Genomic DNA, 22490 nt, shown 5'->3' on the forward strand with positions numbered 1-22490 from the left:
TAGCTTTTATTGCTTACAATAAACTTCCTAAACCAGAGCCATTAAGGAAATCCATTGTAGCCTTACCTAGTGCTTCTGGACCTATTGCTGCTTGCTTCTGTCAACTGGACAGATTGGGTAGGCCACAGACTGTTGTGTTATTTAGTACTTTATCAAGGAATTTAATACTCATTTATCAGGGTTTCAAGAAAAATACATAACCATAAACAAAATTCCTCATCTCTAAAATTCAAGTCCAAACTTCTAATTACTATATTTAAGACCCTTCCAGATTTATTCAACCAGATCTCCAATTAACCATGATTTCTTATTTCTGGCCACCTATTACCGGCCCACTAATGAAGTACATTTTCCATGTTTACTTCAAAATTTTATATATACAGTTCAGCTTATACTATTCAGCTTATACTAAAGTCTCAAAGGATATTTTAAATATGGAAATGGAAGGGGGAAGAGACATGACACACTTTCCTTCAAATAAGGCAAATATTCAACATTTGAAAAGTTTACTGAAAACTTTTATTGTAATCAAAAAGTGACATAACGGAGTTGTAATGAATTCAGCAAATCATTCTGCTGATATTTTAGAACTGATATCAGCTTTTGCCAGGCAATTAAAAAAATTCAAATGTGAAAATTTCACAGTACAGTAAACTCCACCCCAACTAATTAATGGTGGTTAAAAATAATAGGCCCTAGCAAAACCTCTCATGTTACATGGTCACAACTCACAATTCTGTACAAAAGTTCGTGTTATAAAGCTCTGATGTAAAAATCAAATAATCAAGCAGCAATATTTTAAGTGCAGCACAGGGTCTTCCATATCATTATTTACAAGGCTTGAATCTCTTTACATTATAACAAAATTTAATACAGATGACTTAGTAATTAAGTCAATTTTTAAAATCTGCCCTTTTACACAGTGACAGATTTCACTTTTTGGTCATCCTTCTCCTTCTCCTTTTCTTTATCTTTGCTCTTCTTTGACTTCTTTTTCTTATGTTTGTGTTTTTGGCTTTTTTCCAATTCTACTTCAGTGCCTGCATGCTTCTTATGCTTCTTATGTTTTTTATGTTTCTTGTGCTTTTTCTTTTCCTTCTTTTTCTTCTTCTTCTTGCTGTCCTGACTTTCTGCAGAGCTAGCACTGCTACTGTGGCTTCGGGTTTGGCTTCCAGAAGGGCTATGACTTCTACTTGGACTGACACTAGGGCTGCTTTGACTCTGGCTCCTGGTTACACCTACCTGGCTGACTGCTGCTATGTCCAGGCTCTCTTTTGCTTTCTCCATTACTTTATCTTTCAGTTCCTTAGAAATTTTTCCTGAAGTTTCTTCCTCTTTTACAGATACATTGCTTTCACTGTCACTTTCATTATAATCTGGTTCAAAAGCAGCTTCATCAGTTTCTCTAGTTAAGTCAGAAGACAGTCGAGAGGAATGACTTAACTGGGGTTTAGGCTTGATGGTGTTCTTATCAATTTGCCCAGTAACTTGCTCTTTCTCAATCTGTGGGTCCGGTGGGTTAAGTATATAAAGTGATTTATTGCCACTTGACTCTTTATTGTTCTTTGCCTCTAACACATGTTTCTCACGATCTTTACAGGGATTTTTATCTACAGATTTTGTCTCTTCACTTGAACGTTTAGTATCATAAGTGGCTTTGTGATCATGAGGTTTTTTGTCTCTTGAGGGACTAGAGTTACTTTTTTTGGAATCTCCTGTTCCTTTTTTAGGCAAATCTCTCTCCTCCCTTGGCTTAGTTTTTTGTCCAGCTGCAGAGTCTTTACTGCGAGAAGGAGAGTCTTTTCTTCTTGTTAATTCATTCCTTTCATCTCTACGTTTGGAACTTGAATACTCTCTGTTGTCATAATCAGTTTTTTTGTCTCTGTTGGGAGTGAAGTCTTTATTTGAGGAACCTCGAATGGAATCATGCTTATCTTCTTTGCCAGAAGTTCTAGTCTCTTTGGAAGATTGAGACAGACTTTTAAAATTTCCTTGCTCATTCAGACGGTCCAGATTACTATCTTTCTCTGGCTGAGTGCTGTTCTTCCTCTTTTCTGGGTTTTCCTTTTCCAACACTGAATGATCTCGATCTTTGGTTTTCCCCTTTTCACTAGATGCAGAGTTTTTTGAACTTTTGACCTCATGCTGTGTAATTTCATGGCTCACTTCCTTGGTGAGTTTCTGAATTTTCTCTGATGACTCACTTTCTTTTTCAGTATATTTGACTGCATTTGATGGTTTAGTGCTAACATTTTTTATAACACTGGCAGGTTTTCCTACACTTGATATAGGCTGTGTGGTGGATTTAACATCTTCTTCTTCAGATTCAAAGTCATCTTTATCCCATTTGGATTGAGGAACCTGAATCATAATAATAACATCTTCAGCAGGAGCTGTGTTATCATTATTATATTCTTCCATTGTTTTAATGACAGTTCGCTTTGTATCTGTTTTTTCTTCAGATTTCCGCACAGGACTGCCTCCAGTGGAACTGGTACTAAAAAGAATTAAAATATTTTTTAATTAATGAAGAACTTACAGTTATTAAACATTGATAAGTATAAAAAGACCAACTTAAACATGATAAATGTCCTTTTAACTTTCAAAAGCCACTTATTTTGCTCTGAGATATAAAGATTTAAGTGTATGATTATATAAAAACAAATGTGGCTCACCCCCAAAATCTACTTATCTTTTAACAATTCAGAGTAACCAGCTAACCCCCAACATCAATACATTCTTAATTAACATACTCCACTTTTTCCACCCGCCCATTATCAAATACCTGGTATAATCCACAAGTGTTGAGCTGGATCCTTCAGTTCCAGTCACTTTTCGCCTGACCTTTCCTTTGATTTTTTCTTGTTTAACTTTGCCAGATGTTGACTCCAATTTTTCAGAGGGTTCTTTTGTATTAGATATATTTTCTGTACTTCCAATTTTTTTACCAGTTTCTCTGTTAAGCTTGATTTTTTTGGCTGGAGCAGTTGATGATGAAATTTTGTCTTTTTCAGGCGTCCTATCCAGCTTTTCAATATCAAGTTCCATTTTGCGCTTTGGTGATGGTTTCACTATTTCAGTTACTTCTAATTTAGAGATTTTCATTGAAGATGACTCAAAATCTTTATCTCCACCTTTCTCTTCAGTTTTTCTCTTCCTTTTTTCTCCCTTGCTATCAAGTGGTTTACTTTTCTCATTGGGCTTCTTGGCCTTTTCTTCCTTACTAGTTAGCTTCTCTGACTTGATGTCTTTGGAGTAGTCCTTCTTCACTTTTTCCTCTTTGACTGGTTTTGTCTCCTGGTGTTCCTTCACTGACTTAGAGTGAGCTTTTCTGGGGGTACCAATGATCTTTTCATCTTTTTGAGAGGAAGATGATGATTTCACACTGTCAGTCTTTGGAGTCTCCTCTTTGGCTTTTTTAAGTGGAGGTTCAGATCGAGGAGATTTTTCACGCTCTCCATCTAGTTTTTCTTGAGGTCCTTTAGCAGGTTTTGCAACAGTTTCTTTTTTGGACACAGCAGATCCGTCATTTTTCCGTTTGGTCTTGTCACCTTTTGCTTTAGGTTTATCTTTTTCTCTCTTGTCTTTTTCAGACACTGATTTAAAAGTAATGGATTCAGCATCCATTGGTTCATCTCTAACAGGTGTAGCATCATCTCTACTTGGGAGAACAAACAATGAGTCTGTTTTATTTTCTTCACCACTTGTTGGCTCTCTTGATTTCCTAGAAGTTTCTAATAACTCTGGGTTTAGAAAGCCTTCACTTTCTTCCCCCTTTCTTCTTTTTCTGTGTTTCTTATGTTTATTTCCTTTACCATCTCCTGGAGCATTTTCACTCTCCTTCTCTTTTGACTTTGTATTATCCTTCTGATTGTGACTGTCTCTTGAGGAAAGCTTTTCTGGATAGTTGCCACCTATGTTTCGACTTCTATGACTCTGTCCACCAGAGTACTCCTCTCTGCGGCCTCTTGTGAAGGGAGAATTCCTGATATTAAGTGGTAAAAATCTCTCTGGAGAAAAGTTCTCTCTATTTGCTGATGGTCTAGGCTGTGCTCCAGCAGCATAGCCTTTATAATATTTTTCATACCACTCTCTATATTTTCTCTCCCATTCTCGATAACGTTCTTTTTCAAATGGGTCTCTGAAGTCAACACTCCTCCCGTAATAAGCTTTCATGTCATAAGGTGGTGGAACTTCTCTGTACCTGTTAAAATATTCACGTTCTGTTTCTCCTTGAGGTACATTACGTTTATTAGGAGATTGTCCCCTAAATGCTTGAGGAGATCTTGATCGTGAATGATACCGTCTATATGGGGGTGACCTTGACCTAGATCGATGATACCCGTGAGATCTAGACCGTGAACGGTAATTTCGACTCTTTCCTCTGCCTCTTCTGGGGTATGGAGGTGATCGTGAATAGGAACGAGAATGTGAGCGGCTAAACGATCGAGAATAAGAACGTGATCGTGTTGAACCAGATCTTGATTTAGAATAAGTATATGAACTTCTTGAATAGGATGAACCACTATAGGGAGATTTGGACCTAAAAGCAAAAATAAAACAATAGTTGATAGTTGAGAAATATATACAAAATAAAATACAGACTCTCAGATTTCAGTATGTTCTCCTCACAGTTCATTATTTCTTTATATCGTTTCATCTTAGATGATTAAAGAGGCACAGTGACCTCTATTGGAATGGAATAAAGTACATAAAGATCAGAGCAATCACTTGTTATAAAACAAAAGTGAAATCTTAACAATTAGAGTGAAGTGCATTAATGTACCGTGAGTTATATGACCTAACATTAAATAAAATGCCAATTAAATGTAAACATTACTTCCTATCTGATTATTAAGTAGGAGTAACTTTTTTTGTCCTACGGTGGCCAACAGTCTGGCTTTAAAAGGAATATCTCAAGCATAAAAAATAAGTCTTTTAAACAAACTTCCTGGGAATATTTATAATTCAGTTTTTCTATCAATAAAGCAACTTGTATTCTACTGTTAGTTCATAATCACACAGGTTAATGTTCCAGCAGAAAGCTGTAGCCTTAGGTAAAAGGGTCCTCAGAAATGTAATCTTTGGCTAGTCCCCTATTTCTTTCCTTCCACAAACATTTCCCAATTATTTCACACTATAAATAACTTCAAGGGACAAGGGCAATTTAATCCCCATAACTGCTAGTTCTACACAATAGCATTTACAGTGAGATATTTCAATAAACAGATATTGGGAAATAAGCTACATTTCCATTTTTATAAACCTAGACCGAATCAGAAAAATTCCATCACTGCAATGTTATTTATATCCATAGCTAATCCCTGGATATTCAAAGTCCCATTTGTAATTCTGTTGTGAAGGCTTGCAAAACACTAACCTGGAAAATGAGCGCCTACGCTCCTTTTGAATCTTTTTGTATTCCATCAATTCCTTAGCAAAATCATTTGTAAACTCATCTAGCTTGGACTTTTTCTTTTCCCTAGTAAAATAAAGTTAAAGAGCGAAAGTTAACAAAAACCATTTAAGAAAACTAACAAGACAAATGTAATTAGATCATGAATGAAATGAATGAAATTGCCATTAGTTTTCCACTTTATAAGTAACTAGGAATCCCTGAGGAAGTTGTTTGTATGGCTTTGTTTAATTTTTAGGTGATTTTTCTTACACTAACTGGAAACACTGGAAAATGCTTCCAAAGATACCTATTTAACGTTACATCAGAAAATGAAAGTGTAGAGTAATTTCAAATTCAAACACTTACTCTTCTTTTAGTCGTCGTTGCTCTCTATAGAATTCTTCCCTGGACAAAGGTGGTGCTTGTGTTGTTGGGATGGTATTTGAATGAGCTGTCTGTACTCCTGATGATACCCAAGGTGCTGATAAATTGGCCGGAGCTGGAGGAAACCCTGGAGGGGGAACACTATACCCAGCAGGTGGTGGCTGGCCAGGAGGAAATTGAGGAGAAAACTGTGGAGGAGGAACACCTGGAGGGAGAGGAAGCGTATGGGGAGGAGGAGGATACAAGGGAGGGGGTGGGACAGGTACAAAAACAGGAGTTGCTGGTAGTGATGGGCCTTGAGTTCTCTGTGATCTTTCGCTGTGGTGTCGTCCACGGTTTATACTTCTGGAAAAATAAATTCCAAGATATTAAAGCATCTGAGACAAGTGAGCTTATCTTTTCTACTCATAATCTTTTCAATCCACAAACAATGGAAAAGAATCAACTATTCAAATAAGCACAGGGACACTGATATTGTTTATATGTAAAAGTAACATAATTTATATGTTAAAAACAACTTTTAAGGCCAGTTAGGGACTGAGATAAGTTTACAAGGCCTTCTTTATATGGAGATGCCATACTAAAAAGTTCTCTTTCCTGAAGTACAAATTATCACTCCACAATGATCTCATTACTTCTTAAACTGTCAATTAAAGGAACTGACAGGTTAATGTCTCTGTGACCTATTTCTCCCCAAAACACCTTCCAAGACCAAAAGTTTAAATGAAGAAAACTCACTTCCTATAATCTTTTTGAGGAAATAAGACTCTTCAAAGTAGAATAAACATGGGACTTCCCTGGTGGCATGGTGGTTAAGAATCCACCTGCCAGTGCAGGGGACACGGGTTCGATCGCTGGCCTGGGAAGACCCCACATGCCGTGGAGCGACTAAGCCCGTGCGCCACAACTACTGAGCCTGCATGCCACAACTACTGAAGCCCGCGCGCCTAGAGCCCGTGCTCCGCAACAAGAGAAGCCACCACAATAAGAAGCCTGCGCACCACAACGAAGAGTAGCCCCTGCTCACCTCAACTAGAGAAAGCCTGCGTGCAGCAACAAAGACCCAACACAGCCAAAAACTAACAAATAAATTTATTTAAAAACAAAGTAGAATAAATACTACTTTTAACATTTGTAATTAACAACTGAAAATCTCACTTTTTCTCTCAAAGGGTTAGGTTAAAATTAACAGTGCTGGCCAAAGTTTCTAAATTCTGCCTCATCAAAGAAACAGTGGCTTCTTTAAAAACGTGGGCTTATTTCTGTTAAGCTAAAAGGATCTTTAAATTATAGGTAACTGGTATACAATAGCAGCAGCTGGGATTTAGATTTCAGGCCTCTTTTCAGAGAGTCTGATTTAGTAAATATTATCTTCTTATTAAATATGTGATCTAGCAAACAAAACAGTAGTTATCTTTCATAAGCTTAGCAATTCTCTTTGAAGCACTAGAAGATACCCTTTAAGTATGACCCAGATAGTAAGAACTATATGGCTTACTTCTTAGATTAACACTGCTTGTGCATCTTTTGGGCAAGGGCGCCTAACAATCTGCCTCTCCTTTTGGAAGAGAAGATGGTAGAAGATGGGGATAACTGAGTCTAGGGGAGAAATAAATGCAAGTCTTCTTCGCACTTGGGAGCTGAGCTGGTTAACATCCATCTTAAATTAAATCGACACCTTAGTTTGTCTGGGCCTTACTGACCGCCCTCTACACTCAACAGGGTAAATGTAAGCCAATATTCTGCTGTGTGTTGACAGGGAGAAAGTAGTCCTTGGGAAGGAGTAGTAAAGATGCAGCCTTAAAAAACCAACATTTAAAACACTAAATGCAGGAACTTCCCTGGTGGCACACTGGTTAAGAATCCGCCTGCCAATGCAGGGGACATGGATTCAAGCTCTGGTCTGGGAAGATCCCACATGCTGCGGAGCAACTAAGCCCGTGCGCCACAACTACTGAGCCTGCGCTCTAGAGCCCATGTGCCACAACTACTGAGCCCGCGTGCCACAACTACTGATGCCCGTGTGCCTAGAGCCTGTGCTCCGCAACAAGAGAAGCCACAGCAATGAGAAGCCCGCGCATGGCAACGAAGAGTAGCCCCTGCTCGCCACAGCTAGAAAAAGCCTGCATGCAGCAATGAAGACCCAATGCAGACAAAAATAAATAAATTTATATATATTAAAAAAATACTAAATGGAACCTATTCTTTTATAGGCCTCTTAAGGGCAACTTCTTAAGATTTAAGCGAGGAAAGTATAAACCAAATGAACTCACTCCCCCTACCACTACTGTGCTTTAATTTGTGTTATATTTTTCAGTGTGTCATCAGATTACTGTTTTTCAAGATTTTTAGCAAGCCTACCTGTAGCAGCTTCTCTCCCCTCTTCTAATTTGCTGTGGTGGAGAAACCAGATATCCAAGCTTGTTGGAACTGTGTGGAAAGAAGGATAAAATAGGCTTGAGTATTATACACACCTTTTCGTATGTAGACTTTAATATACCTATTTTAACTATTCTGAAAACTTTTCCTTACTCTCTGATCCTGATTCTTAAACTTGTTTCAGATAGAGATATGAGCAAGTGTTATATTTACTTAAAATTAAATATTCTTTCTGATTAACATATTATAAACAATTAAGCTTCAATATATATTTTATGTAATATTGTATTCTAATTAGCATTCTATAAGTTACTCTATGAACTTATTATTATAGAAAAGGAAAAGAGCCCTTTTATCTGCTGGGCACTATGCAGAGGCATTTGACATGTGAGGTAAGTAGCACCATTCCAATTCTACAGATGAGGCAATGGAGGCTGAGAAGTAGAATCACACACCCATTGTCACTGTCATATAGCTAGCAAATGCAGGAGCTGGGACTCAAACCCAGGTCTGTCTCCAAATCCCGCGTTCTTTCTACCGATATATTCTGCTAGTCTCTCAACTAACATACTTTTTCTAACATACTTTTTCTATAAGAAGTTTGATTTATCTTTCAAACAAAAAGATTAAAGTTTTAGAATATAAGCCAGTTTACATAAATATATGAGCCCATTTATATGGGTTACATAAACAGAAATAATTATATAAAAACAATAAATAAATCTGATTTTTAATGCCATAGAACATCCTATAGAATATCAAAGTTCTTAGTACTTCAGGGTAGAAAATCATACCCTAAATAATTTTTTGTTTTTTCTTCTGGGAGATGGAAGGATTTATTACTTGCAGCAAGTAAGGAGAACACCAGGGATCATTCAAAAAGCAGTGTGTCCCACACCCTACAGATTTTAATATGCAATAAAATTTCATTAACATAGCTAGTCAAAATGAGAAATTCTGTGTTTGAAAGACTTTAATCTTAGTATGTGTTTATTTACTCAAATCAAAAACATCCAAATTAAAGAGGAAAAAGTTTAATCTACTAGCATAATAACTCATTCAGTATTTAAAATATTCTTTCAAGTAATTCTTATCTGTTCATTAACTGAGATTCTGCCAAGATCACCATTTGTTAAGTCATAAAAGTAAAAAGAATTTACATGAGTTTACATCTTATTATTACAGAAAAGAATTACTCATTTTTTTAGAAAAATTCTTCATATAGTCTTGAATTTGTGACATTTTACATAAAAACTGTGTTAACATGGCATATAAAAGAGGAGTTTACAATAAAAGACACTCAGCACACACTGCTTAGACTGTAATTTCCATTATCCGGTTTGAAAGCAATCATCTGAAGATTATTTGAGACATATACTTACTGTTCCCAACCTGGTCGACCACCACCTGGACGAGCAGTGTTTATTCTTACTGGACCTTGGAAACAAAAATAAACAAAAACAATAAGTAAATATAAAATTACAGGTTAAATAAAGTTAAAATTATTTTTTAAGGAAAAAAGTTCAAACCAAAATGATTTTACTCACCAGTTGTGGGGATCAATTGTCCATGCAATAATGACTGTCCAAGCAAAGATGGGGTTCCAAGTACAGGCACCTGGTAACCCTTTAGGAAAAAAACACAAAAAGGTATAGTTTAAAAAACGAAACAAAAAACTCTACTGTAATAATAATAAAAAAAAAATCTCCAAATTTAAAAGCCAGTGAAACTTACCTTCTCTTCCATAAGTGCAGTAATTGCAATTGAAGAGGCTCCCTTTGAATGTTCAGATGCAAGTGCTGCAGCTGGCAGTATTTTATTATCAGAATCCCTAGATAATAATATAATTTACAACACATTAACATGTCACCAGAAATGGAGGATTAAAGCTACAAACTTCCAGTTATATAAGATAAATAAGTACTTGGGACGTAATGTACAACATGATGACTATAGCTACCACAGCTGTATGGTATATAGGAAAGCTGTTAAGAGAGCATAGATCCTGAGTTCTCATCACAAGGGAAAAAAATTTTTTTTCCTTTTTATTGTATTTACATGAGAAGATGGATGTTAGCTGAATCTACTGTGGCAATTATTTCACAATATATGTAAGTCAAATCACTGTACTGTATGCCTTAAACTTATAGTGATGTATGTCAATTATTTCTCAATAAAACTGGAAAAAAAATAGGCAATATTTTCCATATTTTTGAAGAATAAATTCCATGTTACAAAGATTTGAGTCATATTTAAGAGGCCTCTATATATAATACTCACAAAGTTTGAAAAATAATAGACCTGAAGGAAATGTCTGCATTACACAAATATTCTTATTTCGGAAATACATAATCTGTGATAACAGGATTATAAAGTTTACTTCTACATGTAATGAGTAAAAATTATCAAAGGAAAAAAAAAGAGTAAAAATCACATCTTGTTACTAACTGTTTATCCATCACACTTGCATTAAGATGAGTTACATCAAAGATGATGAAAACTTCTGGGGAAAGTTAAGAGAGAACTGGACTTTTGAAGAGTTCTTCATACATAAGTGAAATGTAAAATGAAGGAGCCTCGTTAAGAAGTACAATCTATGATAGATATGATAGAAACTGGTTCAGTTTTAAGACTAGTAAAGCTAAAAAAAAAAACTTGAGAGACAAAATAAATAAATAAAGGATTAAGAGTAAATTCTACTTCCACCTCTACCACTAAATCAAAAGGGTAACCTTAGATAAGTCAGTGAACTCTCTGGGCCTTATTCCCACTATTAATCAAATAAAAGGCTGAACTAGATAAGTGGGATTTAAAAAAAATTTTATTGTATTCAAGTATAGTTGATTTATAATGTTCTGTTAATTTCTGCTGTACAGCAAAATGATTCAGTTATACATATATATATATACACATTCTTTTTCACATTCATTTCCATTATGGTTTATTACACGATATTGAATATATAGTCCCCTGTGCTATACAGCAGGACCTTGTTTATCCATCCTATATATAATACTTTACAGGGATTTCTTAAATATACTTGTAAAGGTCCTACTCCTAAAGATTTTGTTTCTGGGAACAAACCCCTGGCATCTATTTTTTAAAAGCTGGTTGATTTTTTAAGACTTTATGAACCATTGGATTATAAAGGTCCCTTTCATTTCAGGAGTGGTAGGATTTAAGTGAGTTTTCACTACTCTCCTACATAATTATGCTCCAAAACAATTATTTCTGACCTCTCTACTTCTACCAGTATTTCATCCCCTCTTTCTCTATTTATCCAAATTGTTCTTAGTTCTGCTCAAATCTACTGTTTTCTAATACCACCATAAGAGGTGACCATAAGTGACCTCTCCCTCTTGTGAACTGCAGAGCTGTTATGGGATATTATTCAACATTTAATATGAGTTGCTGGCAATGTGTATAGTTTTTGACCTTGGGATGCTTAATAATTTGCAAATGAATCTCCTTCATTTGTCTGTTCCTCCAGTAAAACTTAGCCATTTCTTTCTTTTTTTTTTTTAATTTGGCTGCATCGTGTGGCTTGTGGGATCTTAGCTCCCCGACCAGGGATCGAACCTGGGTCCCAGCTGTGCAAGCGCCAAGTCCTAACCACAGCCAGGGAATTCAGGGAATTCCCAAAGACTAGGTCATTTCTTACAAGTCATCCACCTTACTGAGCACAGTGGGATGCAACAGACTGAAGGTCACTAAAACAACTGTTAAAGCAATATACAATAAAAAAAACTACATCACTGATCTCACTTGTTTCCTAACAGTGAGAAATATACATAGACTTACCGAAAAGGCCCATCTGATTTTTCTGAGTGGACTGATATGGAGACTGTTGCAGTTATATCAGGTACAGGGGATGGGGTAGAAGATGGATTTCCAGGCACAGGAGGGGCCAAGGAAGACTGATTAGAGGTTAATGAAGATATAGATGGAGCCGGGTGAGCTGATGAAGATGTCACTGGAATCATCAGAGGATCTTGTTGTCTTGATATTGGAGATCTCATCAGAGGTTGTAGGTTCCGCTGAATGAGTGGTCTTGGAGGTGGTATTGGGGGTGGGGGTGGAGGTAACTGTTTTCTTAGTCTTTTCGTATAACCAGTTTCATTTTTGAAGTTATTAACAGCCTACAGACACCAAACATAAAAATGCAGAAAAATGTAATGCAGTATTTACTCAAGTACAGTTAAATCAATTAAAAGATTTTTAAAAAATTTTCCTAACAAGGGATACAAATATAGCTACCTGTCGTAAGAACTTATTGGCAATTAAAGCATCAGGAGAGACATCATTCTGATGACATGTTGGACATGTATGTTCATCTGATTCCAAGAGAGCAGTCCTTATACCTATGTGTAAGATTTTAAATATTAACAGAAGCATAGTTAGGAACCCAGTTTTTAGTGAATGAATTAAAAAGACAGTTTACATGTGTTCAGTTACATTACTGTTTTCCAAGCACGCATCACTAACCATTTCTATTCTTAGATTAAGAAATTTAAAAGTAAAATTTCTCTCCTGATAGTACTCCTCTGCTCTAACCTCTCTCTACCTTAAAAACAGAAGTAATGGATATAAGCTAAACAAACATTTAAACTGAGAGAAAAGATGCTCTTTCCCAAATACCATTCTCTTTGTTTAGCTAGTAATCGGAATATTACACGGAAAAAAAAAAAAAGAAATAAAGAGATACTCTAGAAAGAGACAAAAACACTATATGGCTAATATAGGGCTTTTAAAAAAGCATCCCTTGGGAATTCCCTGGTGGTCCAGTGGTTAGGACTCCGCACTTTCACTGCCGAGGGCCCGGGTTCAATCCCTGGTAGGGGAACTAAGATCCCACAAGGTGTGTGGTGCTAAGAAAAAAAGCATCACTAGAAAAGGGCATTATAAATAACAAGCATTATTCAGTCAAGGAAATCAGAGACATCTATAGCACAGCAGGTAAGAACCAATACTAAATTATAGATGCACTGACTATGCTTCAGTGTTGCAAAAAATCCAATCATAAGCGGTCTGTTAAATTCAAGACACACTCTGAAACAAGTCTTAAGTGACCTCTTCTTGACTTTGGTCTTCACTGAAGAGGCCCCATAAGAAAGATTTGTATTCCAAAACTACCTTTTTTTTGTGGCTGTGCGACCAGGGATCAAACCTGTGTCCCCTGCAGTAGAAGTGTGGAGTCTTAACCACTGGACTGCCAGGGAAGTCCCCCCAAACTATCTTTAGAAATGATAAAGACCAGAGCAGGACTGAGCAATGAAATTTTCAGATGACATCATTTTCACCTGGGTAAGAAGGGACAAACTTAAGTAGCAGAAAAAAATCAAGTGCTAATAGAATATAAATGACTCGAGACAAAAGTCACAAGTAAGCCCTTGGCAAATGTTGGGTAGTATCTTTACAGAGTAGTTCTCAATCACACTTAAGAATTTTAGAATAAGCTATTTTTCACATTCCTAGAGAGGGACTTAGATATCATTTAAAAGTACTTCTGGAATATCTAAAGCCCAAAAGGCTTTTAAATTTCTGTATACCATTTAAAACAGAGGAAATAAAAATCCTACATTTTATAAAACCTCAGTAAAGTCACCCTGATGAAGGTAAAGAAGGTGGTCAATTCTAATATTTAAAAGGACAAGGAGGTTGTTTTTTTTTTTAAAAAGTAGCAACAAAAAGTTATTAAATGCTCATTGATTAATTTATCAATAATTCATATTTTATTATTAAAATATACAATATTGCTAACAGCCTTTCCAAGGAAATACACATACTCTAAATTATGTATTGTCAAAGATTCAACATTTCTTACATTCATCACAATAACTGTTTCCACAGCACGGAATGACAACAGCATCAGTCATAATATCTTTGCAGATGAGACACAACAATTCATCTGGGATAGGATCATCTTCTTCTGAAGATGATGATGGTTCCTCTGGTAAAAAAGGTGGTTTTTCTTTTTTCCCAATTGCATATGCTTCTCTGTAAAAGAAAGTTTTAGTGTTTTAACATTGTTAAGGCAAAGTATTTCCAAAAAAATTTATATATTCTACTATACCACAGTGGGTACTTATAATTCAGTACAATGTCAAATCAGTTTACACAAGTGTGTACCTCCCAAAGTAAGGGAGCAGTTATGAACATCCTCCCCTAAACAAAAAGATATAAAACAAAATCCTAAACAAGTATAACAAAAAAGAAAAAAAATGCTATCAAAGTGGCTAGAAGGATCTTCGAATCTGTAACTCTAAGAACTGAGAGCCAGAGAAGTAAAGCGACACAATCAGTGCCACAAAGTTATATTTATATGGGTGGCAGAGACGGGATTTGAGCTTAAGCTATGACAACACCCTAATCATTATTTTCTCTACTACCATTTTCTTGGGGGAAAAAAATTGTTTCTTCTTCCTCCATAGTCTAACAGTCCCCAAAACCTGTGTAGGTACTAATGTGAATACCACAATATGGGAAACTAAAATTGGTACTGACATTACACAATTAAGGGGGATAATTCAAGGGAAATATGTCACTAATCACACCAGTAATTAATAGCCAGAATTAGACTTCAAAACAGTGGTCTACTTATACTTAACATTTTAAGAGAGATTAATCTATTTATAGTCAATTAAGAAATATTCATGACTTAAATATTTAGAATATGTGTAAAAAATTTAAAGGAACACCTCAGATATTTGGAGGTCCATTTTTCGTAGAAATGTACTTTGCAGAAATGTTGGGTATTAAATATATTAAAAATAAAAAACCAAAATATTCTATTCTCAGACTTATCACCACTGCTTCCAACACCCTCATCTTCTCTGTAATCATGCACATTTGTAAAACACAGGAATTCCTAGAGAAATCCTTTCTGTTTCATTCTGGAACAGGGTGTGTTCATCTCAATGCTGAAAATGAAAGAATCTCATCTGGACAGAGCAGGGTACCTTAGGTGTGTTATTTGTGTTGCAGTTGCTCCATAGACATCACCACGATTCCAGAAATATGTATCAATTTGCTTATGCCCCATTGTTCCCAATTTGTGAAAGAGGAGTCTCCCACTGCCCAAAAGAGAGAAAAGAAAAGAAAAAAAAAAAAAAAAAGAGGAGAAGAGAGGATAGAAAAAGAAACAGAAGAAGAGTCTAAGTTGCTTATCAGTGGTGTTAGTGGAGAGGGTGAAAGTTTCACTTAAAATTATTTGGGTTCCCATTTTCCCCAGTATTTGCTCTGTGTTTGGCACAAATGGGCTTTTGTATTTCAGTATTCAAAAGCAATGAAGTTAATTATTAGTAGGGGTTCACAGGTGATGTTAATTTTTCCAACACAAATTTCTATTTAAATACTTTTATATCTACATATTATATTAATATGTAGCCGTCTGCTCTTTTTTTTTTTTTAAACATCTTTATTGAAGTATAATTGCTTCACAATGGTGTGTTAGTTTCTGCTTTATAACAAAGTGAATCAGCTACAGATATACACACGTTCCCATATCTTAGCCGTCTGCTCTTAAACTGTGTCTGTAAAAGTCATCAATTTCAACCTAAAGCTGTTTGGAAGCATGTATGAAATGTCTGAATTAGAAACAGCGTAACAACAAACTGCTCTAAGATGAACCACAAAAACACAGGATGGTAGACTGATAAAAAATAGATGGGAGTGAAGTTGAGAAAGTGAGCAGGGTTGGGAGTTTAGGAAAACATTAATTCTTATCTGTGAACTAAAACAATGTATTTACTCAAAAACAATGTATTTACCTACTCAAAAACACAATCTTTTTTCAGTATCATTCTGTAAGCATAGCCATTTTCATCGTCCTTACCTGCTCACCACATCTGACAATATAGCATGAAGCTGAGGAAAACTGTTCTTAATATACATTTTGTCACTAAGACCATGGACATCTATTCTCTAAATTGATGTTTCTCAAGGTATGCCCTAAGGATCCCCTAAACTCATAATCTCCTCGAGGACTTGTTAAAAAAGGCAGACTCAGAGTCTCATCATATAACCCCTGGGGGCGGGGCAGGGCACCCAGGTTGTTTAACACAGTTTTGTAAGAGATTCTTATGCACGATTAAGTTAGCCAACCATATTCCAAAGAACACTTAATATTGTGTTTTATATTGTGAGAGTTTACAACTGTTGACGGTAATCAAAAAGGTAATTAAATGTATGAATAAAAGCAGATAAAATGGGAAGTTATCTAGTTGAACTATGCCTCTAGGTTTACTGTCTAGTCATTTCATTAAAAATTGGCTCATAAAATAAAATCTGAAAACACATTAAAAATAAGCATTAAGGTATAGCTTATAGAGCTATAGGTGATCTGAACTAATGGTTTATAAAATAAACCACACTTCAGAATCTTAAGACTCACACAGTATATCCAAACTTATTCAAGATACCTCAGCATTTCCTTTAATCTTGGCACTTAAATTTGCCTTGATATCTTGCAGAACTTTTATTCTTAAGCCTCCTGTTTCTCAGAAAGTTTAAGATACTTGTCTTGTTCTTTTAAAGGATGCAAACAGCATATAAGACTATGTGGGAGTATGTATGTGAATGAGGAAGAAAGCGGGGAATGACAGAAAAAGAAAAATTAGAAGACCACAAGGGAAGTGGCACTCGCTGGCAGCAAAAAACCCCAAATCCATTTTAAATTTGCTTTAAATGGAGCAGACTGCAGCCTCTCATTCTTAACACAGAAATGCAACATGTTGAGACTAAGTCTTGGTATACAACGTTCATAAGGAATCCAAGTAGCCAACTTACAAGCCCAAGATTAAATAAAACACTATCACCTGGACTGACTGTAGTCTCCATAGATCATACCTAATTTGAATACTTACGCATCTATAGTTGGTATTGCATATTTTCCAGTGTTGGTAAGCATTGCACCTTTCATGTTAGGATCTTTCACCTCCATCATAAAACTTCTGGGAATTCCAGTGCTCTTTTTAATCCTAGGACCAGATTCAAAGTTCTTATCCTATATGTATGGGAAAGGAGAGAGGAGGAAGAGAAAAAGCAGTTACCTTTATTTAATATTAGCTAACACGCAGTGCTAACATCATATATGATCTCATTTAATCCTCACAACAGCCATGTGAGGTAAGTACTATTATTTCCTCCATTTCACACAGAAGAAATAACAGGCTTGGAGAAATCACGTAACTTGCTCATTCAGTGGCAGTGTCAAGATTTGAAGCCTGGCAGTTTGGCTCTAAAAGCTAAGCTCATTTGCCATTGTAATAGAGAAGGCAGTATTTACCAAGAAAAATAATATGGCTAAGAAAAAATTTTAAGAAAGATAAGGTGTACCATAGCTTCTACTTTGAACTTACCCCATTTGTTGGGCAATTCTTTATATAATGGCCAGGTTTACCGCAACGGAAACAAGTATAAGATGGAGGTGGTGGACCTAGAGGTTTCTTCATGTAACTGAAAGGGGAAAAAAAAATTACATGTACACAAAGACTTGAAAAAAATGCTTTTGATATGGGGGGAGGAGACCCCACCCCAAAGTACCTTATTAGTATAAAGTATTTATGAACTTACTTGACTGGGTCGTATTCATGGCCAGATTGCGACATCATTGCTTTAATTTTATCTTCTTCAGAAGCATTGGCTTCAGCCAGATTGGCAGTCTGTTTAACAGGTAATTATTTGACACACACATTAGAAACACATTTAAGACCACACAGCCAAAGACAACACCACTCATCCTGTAAAGAGCAGTATCTAATCTTGCATAAAAACAGTTATTTACAAATATAACCTAGAAGAGGCACTGGGAGTTCGTTAGGTCATTACATGATGTTTGGGTGTCTACGGTGCTGAGGAAAGTCTTTCTGGGGGCACTCAAACCTTAGACCCTGTTTGTACCTTACATTTAAGATTTGCATACTACTCTTCTAAGAGTTAAAAACTGAGATTAAGCTAGGAGAGAAACACTTGATGTTTCTAAGTCTTAAAAACAGTTCAAGTGTCACAGCATTAAGCATCAAATGTCAAGCATATAACTTGGAGGTAGGGTTGGGGGTAGAACAATTGAACATATTACGCAGCAGATACTAGAAGTCAGAAGGCTCTTTAGGTAGTGGTGTCAAATTTCAAACTAAGTGCAAAGCACATGCACTGAGCATTCAAATTTTAAATCCAACTCTCCAAAGATTTATGAACTTTATCTTTAAGGTATTACATACAATAGTCTAGATATAAGCAGGGTCTAAGGGAGTGAGTCCTAATAACTTGAATTTTCAAGCATCTAGCACTCACATCAGCCATTCATTAGGTTTTAGCTTTACATTCATCCACAAAACAAGCAACCAGTTTTAACACTTTATTGTAATTTTATATACAAAGAATGCTTAACATTAACAGAGCTTAGAACAACAGCAACATTTACAGAAAACTGGATTACAGATGTTGAACAACTAATTTGTTTGAACCCAAACAGTAACTTACAAATAGTTAAAAAAAAAAAAAAAAAAAAAAATCCCCCAAACCTCCAAAACTCCGCAACTGCTTCCCACAAAGAAACAATGGTAGGAATAGACCAAAACTCAAATATGGTCCTTACAGTACACATGAATTAAAACAGTGAACTATAAGTTGCTAAAGATGTTAACTCTATGCTAAACCACTTCGCATTAAAAAAATTATAGAGATTGGTTTTAGCCCACTTCATGTTCTAGAATCATCAACTTTAATGTTTACTTTTCCCACAACAGGAGCTTAAAAAGCTGTATTTGTTACTAGGACATTTTGGGGGATACATTCTAGGGGATAAGGACAAAACCTATAACAAAGCCAAAGACAAGATAGGGACAGCACTAATGGAAAACTCATCTAACTCATTAACCTTGGTTGCTAAATTTGGTTTTACATTTCTGATAGCAGGGAAAAAATGATTTTCGGAAAACTGGAGAACTTCCTTCTTGGCCCTCAAAAATCTGCCTGATGTGTAATATTTGCCTTTTTTCCCCTAAAGGCACAATTTGCAAACTAATTCTATTGTTTTAAAAATTAATCCATCACTAGTGCTTTCCCAAACAAAAGGTACACATTGTTGAGCAGAAAATTGCAAGCAATCTTATCGCAAAACATGGCATATACAATGATTTCAGGAGGTAACAATTTTCCCCTCTGCCAAACATACACATTGGTATATTCCTGCAAACAACTTTATACATTTACACAATTCATGTAGTCTGTGTTCAAACAAATTAGGTTGTTTAAATAAAACTTTTTCTAATGCAGACAGACTACAAGTCTATAGCATAAAGAAACAATTGTATCACATTTAAAATGTTGACCTTCAAGGGATCAATTCAAATATTCAAGAAATAACCACGCAATCGTCCATGTAAAGGAAAGCTTCTATTTTGGCTGCGTAAAGTCCACATAATTTACAGCCAAAACCAGGGAATTCCTCCAGAAATTTGTTAGTTTCCAATGTATAATTAAACAAAATGTATGAGGGAAAAAAGCGAGTAAGTGTAGCTTCATATGTTTCTTCTGTCTTGAAGATGAACAATACTCCAACATTATGGTGAAGCTGATTTCAAAATACTCCCCCTATCTTCTCAAAACAGCAACTACTCTTTACAGGATAGTAATAGTATGTACAATGTGTCTGCAAAATATCTCCTCCCCCAACCCCTCTTAAAACATTGTTCCACATTAAACAAACAAAAAAAAATACGATGTTAGAAAAAGATTTATATTTTCAAGAATATATATATATATACCTTCGTAAGCTGGGCCAGAGAAATAGACGCAGAAGAGTCATCAATCTGTTCACAAAAAATTAAACACACATTCAAGTTCCACACTGAAAACATCTGAAAGTGATCATTTAGTCCCTACTGCCACTTAATGTTCAAATACTGGGCATTTTTCTTAGACGTCTTCTAAAGAATGTTATCTTGTTTTAAAGCTGAAATGTAACTCACCCCACTTATCCTTCTCCACACATCCCACATACAGTAAATAAAGGCTAACCGTTGATAGGGACTCAATTACAATGAGAAAACAGGGTAAAGAAAACTATATCACATAGGAAATCTGTTCAGAGTGGTGGTTTAATACTAAGTAAGAGTCCCATGTCTATCAATGGTCTCTAAATTTGATAATGCTCAAGACAATGTACACTAGAAGAGAGAATAAGAAATCTTTCGAACTTTCCTGTAATGCCATTATATAACACTGTAAAAACAAGCAGCTCTTTAAAGGCTCAGATAATTGCTTTAATAAAACAGGTCCCAGATAATTGCTACTTTTTTCTTCTTTGAGTATGTACTGCTCAGTCTGAATAAGTTCATTTATTCTCCCATACAAAGAGTAACAATAGCTAATCTTGCCAAAGAAACCACAGCTTTATCAGGGCAAAGATGTTAAGCCAAATAAAGGGAAACAAAAGGTACCCCAGGGCAGGGCAAACAGAGCAGTTACAGAATGGACTTTAATATGCAGAGAAAAGAAAGTTAATTTAATCAAACAGAGCAAGTATTAAACATGGATATAAAAGGGCTTTAAAAAAAAAAATTCAAATGTGACATTTAAAACTTCTTCATTATTGTTCCCCTGAATATGTTAATATCAGTTTTAAAAAAATGTTTATGTATGTGTGTACGCACACACCTTCGGCATGTAAGTCTAAAGATATGATTTCCCTACAAGTGTACCAAAATGAAAACATTATTAGCTTCCTATGGAGTAAGTGGGCTGCTTATTCAACATGTTACAAATTTCTCATGCATTATTGGTCAGAACTCTTCTTCAAAATGGAGAGAATGTAACAAGATGTCTGCATCAAAGAAATAAAAGTGAGTCTTCATCATGTATTTTTCAAGTATTCCAGAGAACTAAGAGTATTAAAATAAAAGCAGCATGACTTAGAGCCCCAAACAGAAATGTAATCAGTTTCGATATGAAGTTCTTAGCCCAATGCCCACCACAGCAGTAATTCAATAAATGGAAACAAAACTGATGTTGGTTAAATTTAAAATACATCTTATAAATATCTTAAGAGTTTTAAAAGTTAGTTTGATGGATATTATTACTGGGATGTTTATTTAAACAAAAGGTTCTTAGCTCCACATTGAGGGACTACAGAGTCCATAATGCACTAATCCCACATACAATCCTAGCCATATAACCCACCAGTGGGTTCTCACTCTTGTGCAGCTTTGAAGTGTTCTTTCCTTAAAGAATGAGTATCTCAGGAGGTAAATTTAAAAAAGAAAAATTGAAAGAACACATAAATAGACTATTTTTATCCAGAACAAATTCTGACCTATTCAATTTATTTTGAAGAGGGTAATATTTTATTGATATCTCAACCAGGAATTACCTGAATTTTAAGAAACAAGGACTGAACAAACTGCTGTCAATCAATGAAATTAATAGTCTTTAAAAATAGCCTATTACTGTCTAGAATATGCATACTGATCATTTCCTTAGAAAGAAAGCAATCAGTTGTATCACCCTTTTTTATTGCTGGAACTAAAAAACTAACATTTTTTTGTTCTTCCCACTCCTAAGATATAGCTGTCTTTTTGTTACTATGCTGGGCTTTCCTATCCTTCCTTTTAGATTTCTGCCAACTTGTTATTAGTAGTGTATATTTATCTGGTTAAAAGTGGTTTCAGATATTCAACAGCATCTAAATCACTTTTTTCCACCAAATAATCCCTATAACACTTTAATACCTTATAATACACAAGTCAAATTTACCAAAAATTTAGAAAGGCATCCAATTGTTTTCTACATATAGAAAGGTACTAAGAAATAAGTGTAAAATGCTGACAAGAAATGCTTTAGAAACTAGGAATTTATACATACTAAAACATCAATAAATACACAGTAACTTTGATTTTAAAAAAACCGCTACTTAAAAAAAGTAGTCTCCAAAAACACTGATTAATGCACACCGTAGACATCAAAATTAACCCACATTCTCACATCTAATTTGTGGTCTTGCATCTGAAAGCAAGAATCTGAAATCTTTTATGCCAACTATATTTGCTTAAAATTAAAGGATCTTACAAAATGTAAGCAGGAAGAACCCGCAGCTTTGGAGTACCAACATAGAAGGATGACTACAAACAAAAGTTGTGGAATATAGATAGAAACAGTCATCCTTGATTAGAGCTGGCTTAAATTATCAAGTGTACATACATTTACTTTTACTAATTAGAATTTAAAAATCTGGTTTAGTGATTCTGTCTTAATTGGCTTTTATGAATTTGCACAATACACGTAAGTCTCCTAAGATGGGCACTAATTACACTTTATGAATATATTCTCT

The 22490-nt window shown here is 35.3% G+C and overlaps 1 protein-coding gene across 2 annotated transcripts in view; it reads right to left on the bottom strand.

Moving 5' to 3' along the window:
• Positions 1-496: 496 nt before the first annotated feature.
• RBBP6 (RB binding protein 6, ubiquitin ligase) overlaps positions 497-22490 on the bottom strand; it is a 32154-nt gene continuing 10160 nt past the window's right edge. The window contains exons 4-18 of one of the 2 annotated variants that reach the window (XM_028167495.2): positions 19930-19974; positions 17735-17823; positions 17521-17617; positions 17026-17165; positions 13986-14158; positions 12419-12522; positions 11963-12300; positions 9896-9992; positions 9709-9787; positions 9544-9598; positions 8144-8212; positions 5765-6127; positions 5381-5482; positions 2786-4543; positions 497-2497 (exon numbers count right to left, since the gene is read on the bottom strand). In XM_028167495.2, the coding sequence (XP_028023296.2) occupies positions 916-2497; positions 2786-4543; positions 5381-5482; positions 5765-6127; positions 8144-8212; positions 9544-9598; positions 9709-9787; positions 9896-9992; positions 11963-12300; positions 12419-12522; positions 13986-14158; positions 17026-17165; positions 17521-17617; positions 17735-17823; positions 19930-19974 (5091 nt within the window). In that variant the 3' untranslated portion in view covers positions 497-915. The remainder of the gene's footprint in view (positions 2498-2785; positions 4544-5380; positions 5483-5764; positions 6128-8143; positions 8213-9543; positions 9599-9708; positions 9788-9895; positions 9993-11962; positions 12301-12418; positions 12523-13985; positions 14159-17025; positions 17166-17520; positions 17618-17734; positions 17824-19929; positions 19975-22490) is intronic. The other variant, XM_057528731.1, reaches the window with a different exon arrangement.

This window comes from Balaenoptera acutorostrata, chromosome 15 (genome assembly GCF_949987535.1).
Source record: "Balaenoptera acutorostrata chromosome 15, mBalAcu1.1, whole genome shotgun sequence".
NCBI classification, from domain to species: domain Eukaryota; kingdom Metazoa; phylum Chordata; class Mammalia; order Artiodactyla; family Balaenopteridae; genus Balaenoptera; species Balaenoptera acutorostrata.